Raw genomic sequence first — 11,313 nt, 5'->3', positions numbered from 1 at the left:
AAAAAAAAAAAGAAACTAGTTAGGAAAGCAAAACGATACAATGTAAGTAGGAGCTTAAGAGCAGATATAATGCAATTTGTAAGTAAGTATATGTCTGTGTGGTTTAGTTTGGATTCATTAATGAGGGGATATAATGTAAGAAAGATTGGTGAGGGATTAAATTTAATTAGAAAAGGTTTGTATTGGCTAATCTTGAGGCAGATCAACTAGATAAGATTTTGCCCTAGTAGTCTAACAATTGGGCAAATATGTATGTTGGTGGTAATTTAAGATTTGTCTGCTTTCCTATTCTTTGATTAATAGAGAAACTTGGTACATTAAAGACAAGAATCCTTTAATTTTTTTCTGAATATTTGCAACATATGTTCATCAGTAACTTGCTTTGAGACATGGAGCAGCTGCTTTTGTGATTTGGTATTGAAGTAATTTCATTGTATGCTGGTGCTAAACCTCAAAATGATCTCATTGTATTGATATTTCTGATAACAACTTCCTTGAGCCAAATTTTGCAAACAATGGATCATTTTTTGTAGAGTATATCCGAGATAAAGTGTTTGCTACTTTACCACCCCTATGACTTACTACTCAGAAATTCTTTGTCTGGAAGGTCTTTGGTGTTCTCTGCAATAATAAAGGTGTAGCTTTAAATTTTTATGCTTTTTATTTTATGTTTATTATTTATTTATTTATTTTTTGAGACAGAGGCTCAAGTTGTCGCCCTGGGTAGAGTGCTGTGGTGTCACAGCTCACAGCAACCTCACTCTTGAGTTTAAGCGATTCTCTTGCCTCAGCTTCCCAAGTATCTGGGACTATAGGCACCCACCACAACTCCTGGCTTTTTGTTGTTGTTGTTGTTGTTGTTGCAGTTGTCGTTGTTGTTTTGGCCTGGGCTGCATTTGAACCCTCCAGCCTTGGTGTATGTGGCCGGCACCCTAACCCCTGAGCTATGGGCACCACCTTTTTATGCAGTTTATACCATGTATCATTGATGAAGAAAAGTTATACTTCTGTAAAAGGTTAATTTCTTCTCACATGTTTTAATAGGTTCGAATTGAACAAGTAATAGTTGCTGAACCTGGAGCAGTTTTATTATATAAAATTTCTAATCTTCTCAAATTTTATCACCATACAGTCAGGTAAGTGGAATGGTGAAATGTGCTTGTTATATCCCTTATGGTATTCTTTTTCAGTCAGAGAGCAGTGTAAGATTTTTCAGTTTGTTTTCACTGTGTGTACTAAGTACAGACTAAGTACAAGTAGTAGAATCTCCATACTACGTGAATCATGATATGCATATTATATGTGCTGTACTTGGAGGTGTATCACTTCCTTTTCCTTTTTTTCTCCAAGCTGAACTGCACAAACAGACACACACAACACATACACATACACAGGCTATACAATATAAGTCTATTGTAAGTGTTACTGAGTCTTCCTGCATTAGTAAGAGAGATCCATGGCAACTCAAGCAATTGTATACATGAATCATTATGAAAAGTTTGAGATACACAAGAATCAAGAAGTGTAAAATCCTCACCAACAGAAACAAATGAAGCCCTCCCAGCAACACTGATAAGCCGAGCAAGTTGGAGGTTGGCACAAGTGAATCAGAAAGGACACTGTCAAATGTGTTTCTTGGAAGTGAAATAATGAATCGTAATCCAATCTGTCTCAGAACTTTCGTAGTGACCTATCCATTTGACTTACAAGAGGGCATATTGAGTGAAATATTCTATTTTGAATGTAAATAACCTAAATTCTTTTTTAACATTTTGTTTACTATAAGTGATATAATTGGACTATAGTTTTATCTTCTCTTATATATAAAAGCAGCTTTATCTGATCAGGAACCCCACTTGTGCTATCTAAAATGTCTTATTTAAATTTTGATTACAGAATTTGTATTTATTTGTGCTTTGCTCATAGCTGTTGATGGTGTATATAGTTAAAACTGTCGCTTTAAGACTATTTATATGTATAGTTGTGTTAAAACAGTGTCCTTTGAAGTTAAATTTTTGATAGTTTCCATGTGTTCCATTTAAAAAATATTTAAAAATTACTTGTTATCCAGTGTGCTGGTATTAGGAACAGAAGGCCAGCTGTTCACATCTAGATCTGAGGAATCTCTAGTTCACATAGCACCAAAAAGACTATGGTTAGGTTATTGCCTACCCTTTAGTGTCTGAGAGTAGCCACTCTGGATTTCACAGCAGAGAAAAGGGGTTTCCTATGCTACTGGTAGATTTTTAAACAAAACTAAGAAGCCCCAGGCTACAAAACCGAACAGAGATAGGATTTGTATTAGTCTCCTAATTTTTAGATATAAAAGTTGCTATCATTATTCCCGAAGACTCAAAAGCAATAAATTAGTTTCAGTTGTACTAAAACTGAAAGGTTTAAAACTTCAGGTTTCCTACAAGAAGATAATAATGCATATGTAGGAAACACAAGAGCAGCTGAGAGTAGCAAGTGCTGTGTTATAAAAAGATGCTGATAAAATAATTTTTTAAATTATTTGGTAATGACCATGATGATACTCATTAAATTTTACTATTTAAAAATAATAACTTGGTTTCTAATGTAGGAAAATTCTATAGACAAAATCATTTAGATGCTGAAGATAACAGTTTTTGTGGTCTGGTAATTATAAGTTTTCTATTTTTAAAGATGGTATTGATGATATGTTTTGATACTTTTTTTTGCATGTACTTTTTCTGCTTGTTCACACATTTGCTCACTTAGTCAATTAAAAAGCTAAGTATAGGGTGGTGCCTGTGGCTCAGTGGGTAGGGTGCTGGCCCCATATGCCAATGTTGGTGGGTTCAAACCCAGCCCAGCCAAACTGCAACAAAAAATAGCTGGGCACTGTGGCGGGTGCCTGTAGTCCCAGCTACTCTGGAGGCTGAGGCGAAAGAATCACCTAAGTCCAGGAGCTGGAGGTTGCTGTGAGCTGTGATGCCACGGCACTCTACCAAGGGTGATAAAGTGAGACTGTGTCTCTTTAAAAAAAAAAAAAAGGTCAAGTATATATCTGTTATTCTTCTAGGTACTAAAGAAACAGCAGCAAGCAAAACAGCTTAAACCTAAATTCTAGTAGGAGTGACAAACTATTAAGCTAGTATAAAGTAAGTTTAGAAGGTGATAACGGACTGAAGATTCAGGAAATAGTACTGGGAGTTGCCATGTGTAAGTAGGTCTATGTAGTAGGCCTTTCACTAGAGGGGATACCTGACCAGAGACCTGAATAATGTGAAGGAGTTGGCCATGAAAGGATCTTGGAGAAAAGTGTCCCAAGCAGAGATAATATGCTGGTCCCAAAGCTAGGAAAAGCTTGCATTTTAGAGAACCATAGGGAAGACCAGTGGTTGGAGGGCAGTGTATTTGAGGGAGTAGAGGGAGATGAAATCAGAAAGGGAGAGATGATGAGTTAGACTAGGGTGATAGTCTTGGAGGTGATTTATGTTACAGTGAATAGAATATAAAAATTGACTTAAATGGAGTGAGATGTGAGGAGTCAGTGATGAATTCTTGGCTTTTGGTTTGAACAGCTGGGTGAATGGTGGGGTTTGCTGAGATGGGAGGCTGAAGAGCAGCAGATTGATGGGGGCTGGTGGGTAGTGAAGAGCTCAGTTGTGCTCTGGCCGTGTCACACTTGAGGTACCTATGAACATCAGGAGATTTTGACTGAGCAGATAATGCAGAGAGGAATCAGAGATAAACTATGTCTTTGGTATTTTGGAAGCAAGGGGACTAGGTAAGATCACTTAAGGAGTGAGTGTAGGTTAAAGACTGAGTTCCTGGAGAGCTGCAATATTTAGAGGTCAAAACAAGGAGAAATGACAAAACTGTGAAGGAATAGCCGGTGATTGGGGGGATAAAAACAAGAAACATGCAAGATCTCACAAAATTTACCTCCTATACTTTAAAACTCCTAAAAGAAAAAGGGACGATAGATAGGGAATCCAGGAAATAGGAAATCAAGCATACTTGGACATTTCTTTTCCATAACACTTTTCTCCCTGGAGTTAATAATTGTTTTGCTCTTGTACTGGCTTGCTTCCCTATCCCCTTAGCCCTATTTCAGATCAAGCTATTATGTACCTTGTGTTACCATGTAGCCATACACCTCAGGTGATCCTTCTCCTGCCCCCTTGTGATATTTTTCTTGGAGCCCCCGTTTCCTCCAGTCTAGATGGGTTGTTCTCCAGGCCTGCTGTGTGCTGTGTGGCTGTCACACTGGAGTTTCTCTTGACCACTAGGCTGCTCATTCCTTGTTTTAGTCATCCCTGATCCTTTAGTTGCCTCTGAATAGTGTTTACACACATGTAAACACTGAGTGGTCATTTACCCGAACCCTGTGATCCCAATTGTATTAGGAAGCTGGGGAAGGTGGTTTGGGTGTATTGTGGTAGGGAAGGAGACTAGGGAAATTGAGTATAACTACCTAAACCTTAAAAGTCAAGTAATGGGAGCATAAGCACGCTGGGTTGAAATGTGGAATGAAATGTGAGAAGAAGCGTCTGCAAGTGTCTGGGCCAGTTTCTGGTACCTAGTGAATGCTCAGTAACTACTCGTCTTTTCTACACCCGCGTAACTGCAAAATATAGAAAACTCCAAATTAAAAAAATAATATAAATATGTCTTGATCGCACTCTAATTTTTCATTAAGTTATCAGTTTCTGTTTGGATTCATTTAGTTTATTACCAACTGTTGCTTTATGTATACTTCTATTCCAAGGAGTACTTGTTTTTATTTATTGCATGCATAAGCATGTGTAACAATTCCTTCCAATTTATTTTGATGTTTGCTTTATAATATCTTCAACTAAAATATTGTTTCTATGGAGCATATTGCAAGGGTACAAGTCAGATCTATCAAGTATTGAACACAAATGTCTTAACACCGTGATTAAGTAAATGAGGTGAAAGCTATGTTAATTAGTAGGATGTAAGCACTCCAATTTATACAAATAATCAACGCATTGAATCCCACAAAGGCATAAATGTGTTCATGACCTATGTATATATGACTTAATAAAAATAAATAAATAAAATATGTTTCTTCGAAATACAGGTATTACAGCCACCTGCTAAGTAATTTGACTATTTTATTTTTTACTATTTGCTTTATTCATTTTTTTTTTGCTTATACTTTGTTTTTGTGAACTATGTAAGAATTCATCCAATTTATTTTAGCTGAAGAAGGAGCTGAAATGTATAGTAGTCTTATTTGCTTTTATAACATATCCTACGTGGTATTTCATTTATAAGGACATTTACTGTGCTTTAGCTTACTGTCAGTATTAATTGATATCATTACTTTTATCTTTAGCAATCTAAAATTTTATAAGCATAGTAAAGTGTTATTGTGCCTTTACAAATTATGATTTCCTGCTGGATTAAGGCATATTTTCACATCCACAAAAATCTTTTCTCCCCCAAAAATTGAAAAATTACGTTCAGTATATGAATTAAGATAACAAAATTGGAAATTGTTTTATATATATATTTATCTTAGATCTTGGCAAAAATGGCAAACCCCTTGAAGCAGTCTAAGAAACATCTTGGTATAGTAATAGTAAATTGAAAATTATGGAATGTGCTAATATAATCAATTATCTTAAATTATTCGACATTTCATAGTTATTCTATACTGCTAATTAGGCAGTTGTATTGAAATGAGAAACTTTATAGTTTGTAGGTGTGTTATTGCAGTAGTATAAATGCTACCTTAAAGAACTCAGTATTTATACAATTTAAATATTTTAGCAATATTGATGGAATGCTTTTCTTAAAATTAAAATTAGATATTCTTGGATAAGCAAGACATACATTTACTATAATAGAGGAAAAATAGACATATAGCTTAACATACAACAGTGTTCTAACCTACAATTTTGTTAAAAGGGATTTGAAATATTAAATCATAGTACTTTACTTTAATTTTTTTATCACCTAAATCAAAAGAAAAAAAAATTCTGGCGCCGCCCCTAGAGCAATTATTTTTAATTCACAGGTTATGTTCTACATAAAAACATTTAAGTCTAGGGCGACTCCTGGAGTAGGGCGCCGGCCCCATATGCTGGAGGTGGCAGGTTCAAACCCAGCCCCGGCCAAAAACAAACAAAACATGTTAAAACATTTAAATCTAGATCTTCTGAAAGCATTGTACTCAGTTAAAGAATGGAATCATTTTCAGCTTCTGTTTCGCAATCTGAAATATTCTTTGCTTTTAGTGGAATTGTTGGAAATAGTGCAACCACATTGTTGACCACTGTCGAAGAAATGCATCTGCTAAGCAAAAAAATATTCTTCAGTGGCTTGAGTCTTCATACAAGTAAATTAATGGACAAGGTATGTTTAAAAAGTACCATTTTTAAACTATGTGAATGAGAATCTTTCATATTTGAGGATGTGGTTTTAATGTTTTTAGGTCAGTTGATTATTTTTTTTCCCCATTACACACTATGTTCTTTTGAGTTCTTTCTGTGAACAACACACTTCGTTTAGAGATGACTTCTTGGACGTAAGTATGTAATCTGTATTTCTGAAACAGTGTAATGTTGAGTCGTAATTGGATATAGAATCTCAAGCCCAAATTTCACTATTATTTTTCTGTAACCAGAAGTATATACTAAAGCAGACTACTATCGTTAGGGTGAAGATAACATACAGATTAGAAAACTGGAACTCTAAATAGCTTGTTTTTCCAAATAGCTTGTATTTTTACTGCTGATGTTATTTACAGCTTTGTCCTTAGGAAATTTATGCTCCTTTGAGTTATATAGTATACTTATTTATAAACAAACAAGAATAAACACTCCACAACAAACAAACACAGAAACTTAAAAGAGTCTTATAAGAGCTAGTATTTTAAATCGAGCAGTGTGTTATGGCAGAACTTTAAGGAATGTGTTTACATTGATCACATCCCTTTTTATTTTTGTTTTGTTATTAAGGATGCAGAATTTTTGAGAATTTGTCACAATCACTATGCTGGCTTTTTAAATTATACTATAGTACTTCATCTGAAAGGCTACCTGTGTACAGCATAGGTTTTGTAATATAGTATAAAATAATCAGTAGCACTTCAGTCCACAGTTAACTGGATAATCTTCACTTGCCCAAGCTCAGAGAAGCTTTGATAGGAAGCTATAGGAACTTCCTGACCCTGTGCACAACTCACATTCTTTTGGAAAAGCAACATGAGTTTGTGGAACAAAAGTATCTATCCTGTATTTTTTCTGGCCTACATATTTCTGGTTGTACTTCCAGTCTACTAACTTTTATGTTTGTGTATACAAGTACTTATTGGAACAGAATTCTTTTAGAATCATACATGGTACAAACATTGTACGTGAACAGATACATGCTAGCTGATGAGAATACAGGGATGGAGAGTCTGTTGGCCTCAGGTAGCTTCTCTTTAGGTGGAAAATGGTCAAATAAGTAAGCGATTACTGTTTAATCCCATGTTTTATGAAAGACATGTGCCTAGGGTGCTGTGTTAGTGCCAGAGAAAGAGTGTACTTAGCAATCTGCATACACTCTTACAGAGGGGAGCTTTCCCCCAAGGGTGAAATAGAGTTGAACTTTGAAGGACATATGGAATTTAGATAGGTAAGGAAGGAGATGGAGAGAGGTCATCCTAAGTAGAAGAATGAAATAAGAGTATGTTGTCGTACAAGCTATGAGTCACCAATAAACACCTTTTTCATTTATCAAAAATTCACTTGGAAAATGGTATATGTTATATATGAGGGGAGGCCAGGTTGGAGATAGGAAAATTAAAGGAGCATTTCAGTTGTTTTTATGAAAATATATGATCTAAGGAGGAGACTCTAGGAATAGCTATGAAAGGATGGCTTTATTGGGGTAAAGATAAAATCTTCAAAGTTTGGTAACTAATTAAATGTGGGTGAGAGGGAGGACTCTAGAATAATTTCTAAGCTAATCACAAATACCTGGAGTACAGAAAAAGGGTAGAACTTGGGAAATAGAGAGGATGCTATTGTCTTAAGTTTGAGGTACCTATGGCATATCTGGAATTGGTCTAATGTAGTAGGGAGCAGGACACTTGGATTTAGAGAGTTCTACATGTAAGACAGTAGAATTCATGGGTTTGGATGAGAGTACTAGGAATCAGGAATCAGGGTTTTTTTGTTGATTGATTGATTTATTTTAGGAATTAATTTTTTTAGAGTAGAACTACCAAGACACATAGTCTTGGGAAACACTAACATTTCAGAGAATAGAAAAGTCAATAGTGCGAGATTGAGAGAAGACAGCCAAGGAGGCAGGAGAAAACTTTTACCGGAAAAGCCAGTCAGGCAGTTTTAAGAGAGAGGGTGTAGTGAATACTGACAGGTGCTGCGTGAAGACTTCAGGCAGCCGGTTTGTTATTTTTGGCAGTATGTGGATGATTGATGACCTCACTGAACAATTTTAGTCTTGTGGTGAGGCTAGGAGCCAGACTGCAGTATGTGGAAAGCACATGGATAAGCACTTACCCAAAGTTGTACCAAATGGAAAACCTGCAGGACTCAAGAGTGAAAATGAAATGTACTAGGCTTCATATTAAGACATCTGAAAGCAATAAAATGAACTATGATAAATAGGAAGGATAAAATTAAATTTCTGTGTTAATTTAGAATACCAAAAAAAATAATTACTTGTTGAAAACATTAACAGAATTGACGAATTTCTAGCGAGTTTAGTCAAGGAAAAGTAACATTTAAAATTATAGTATCAGAAATTAGAAACAATCTACAAATGAAAATTAAAACTTCTTAGAAAATACAATAGGCAGTTCTGTGCTAAAATCTAAACTTCTGAATAAAAAGTGATTTTTAAAGCAATATAGATTGATAAGAAATGAGTCAAAAAGAAGTGGAAACACAAATATACCTAGAGAGGGGAGCATAACTATTAAGAACTTGTTGCTGGGCCTAGATATGATTATGTAGAGAGTTTCCTTCATTCCTACAAAGAGCAGATGATTCTCCAGAACACAGAAAAATATAGATTCCCTTTAGGTGGTATAATAGTGACATAAAACCCTTTTAAAGATAGTACAATAGTGAAAATGACAAATCTGCCCCCTTTTAAGTTTTAAAAAGTGTACCACAGGTCAAACCCAGCATTATGTTAAAACTAAAAGCATGGTTTATTCCATTCATACAAGAATGTTTCAGTATTAGGAAATATATTAAATGAGTATATAAAATATATTACATTTTAGATTCTCATCTTTGATCAAATTGTGGCAGGAAAAATCTAAGTAAATGAGTGAAGAATACTTATTATGTAACCATATGAAGACAAATAAAACTGAACAGCCAACATCATAATTCACATAGAAGCACTAGTAGTCTATCACTGTTTAAGTGAAGAACAAGAGGGCTCACCAATACTTTTCAATAAGACCTATGGTAAATAGACCCAGGTAAAGACTTAAATATTTGTCAGTGGAGGAGACATTATTTACAGATGCTACGATTATGTACTCCAAAACCCCAGTAGAATCAATTAAAAAGCTAAAGGACCAGAAAATGAGTTTTAGTAAGGTAGTTGTTGAAAATATCAATCTACAAAAACAATTAATTTTCTGACATGTTAGCTCGTGGAGAGCGCAGTAAATACTAGTTACATGAATGGCAGGTTTAGTTCATTTGCTGGTGGCCTGTATTCTGTCACTGTTGTGCCATTACCTTTAAATCTTTTGCACCTTTGTCATTTTACCACACTCACTTTGCAGAACCACCTTAGATCAGTACAATTTATGAATTTCTCCTACGTGTGCTATGACTGTTGAGCACTGCTAATGAAAATTATATAACCGACATGAAGCCCACGTTAACCAGTTTGATGAGAGTATTTCAAAATGTATATGAAAACACCACACTGTACCCCATGATTGCATTAATGTACACAGCTCTGGTTTAATAAAAAAGATCAAAAAAAAAGAAAATTATATAACTGTTCAGACGCGAGTTACTCAAATTCACTGTGTCCAGCATCAGCAAAGCCCTCCTTGATGTCCAGCAAATGCTGCATGTCCTTAGCCATTCACAATTCCTTTCCTTTCCTTCCTTTTCCTCAAATCTACCATAAACTTACCAAAAAAGTGTCAAGCCTTGCCGAAATTGGATAATGAGCCTTTAAAAATACTTTGTCAGTATGATGAACAAGTAACGTTATTGTTTTTCTCATTTGATTTCTGTGATTGTATTGAGAATGAATACCTGAAGATATGTTCATTGGCTGTTTGTGAATTGTTTACTTGAGTCCTTTGCCATTATCCTACTGAGTTGTGTCTTGTTCTTGTTAATTTCTGATATACTTTATATATTAAGAATATTAACTCTGGGTGGCACCTGTGGCTCAAAGGAGTAAGGTACCAGTCCTATATGCTGGAGGTGGCAGGTTCAAACCTAGCCCCTGCCAAAAACTGCAAAAAAAAAAAAGAATATTAACTCTGTCATATGTATCACAGACATTTTTTCCAAGTCATCATTTGCCTTTTAAATTTGTCTGTGGCGTTTTCTGACACATGAACTTTTGTTATAGTAAAATCTAAAGTTTAACAAGAAAATACATTTAGGATTTACTATATGGTAAAGTTAGCATCTATTACTAGGGAAATGATGAATTATGTATTAAATTCATTTAGATGTAAATTCTTAGATGTTTCTGTGGTTTTTTAATCTGTGTGAAATTAGTCAGGATTCTAACTCTTTCCCCAATGGTTACTCATCCATTTATTTTGTTATTTCCCCATAAATACTAAGTTTCTAAACATTTTATTATTCATGTAAAAGTTAAAATGAAAATTGCAAAAAATAGGAAAATATACAGTTCGTTCTTGAACAACATGAGTATTAGGGGCAGTGACCCCACACACAGTTGAAAATCCTCATACAACTTTTTATTCCCCTAAAAATTAACTACTAATAGCTTTTTATTGACCAGAAGACCAGAATACTTGCTGTAACATAAAGAGCTGATTAACACTTATTTTTTGTATTACGTGTATTATGTGCTATATTCCTATAATAAAGTAAACTAGAGAAAAAGTTTAATTAAAAAACCATAAGGGGGGGGCGGCTCTAAGGAGTAGAGTGCCACCCCCATATACCAGAGTGGCAGGTTCAAACCCAGCCCCGTCGAAAAACTGCAGGAAAAAAAAACCCATAAGGGGTGGCTTGGTGCCTATTGCTCAGTGGTTAGGGCGCCAGCCCCATGCAGGTTCGAACTTGGCCCAGGACTGTTAAACAACAGTGACAACTACAACCATAAAAAAAATAGCGGCTC

General features: G+C 35.1%; 1 protein-coding gene across 1 annotated transcript in view; it reads left to right on the top strand.

The window, feature by feature from the left end:
- COG6 (component of oligomeric golgi complex 6) overlaps window positions 1-11,313 on the top strand; it is an 81,059-nt gene that overhangs the window by 43,335 nt on the left and 26,411 nt on the right. Inside the window, exons 12-13 of the mRNA XM_003797403.3 lie at window positions 1,045-1,136; window positions 6,237-6,354. Coding sequence (XP_003797451.1) covers window positions 1,045-1,136; window positions 6,237-6,354 — 210 coding nt within the window. The remainder of the gene's footprint in view (window positions 1-1,044; window positions 1,137-6,236; window positions 6,355-11,313) is intronic.

This window comes from Otolemur garnettii, unplaced genomic scaffold, assembly GCF_000181295.1.
Source record: "Otolemur garnettii isolate 467f Iridium unplaced genomic scaffold, OtoGar3 scaffold00115, whole genome shotgun sequence".
Taxonomy (NCBI): domain Eukaryota; kingdom Metazoa; phylum Chordata; class Mammalia; order Primates; family Galagidae; genus Otolemur; species Otolemur garnettii.
Note: the sequence above shows the minus strand (reverse complement) of the source record. Positions and strands in the feature narration are given on the sequence as shown.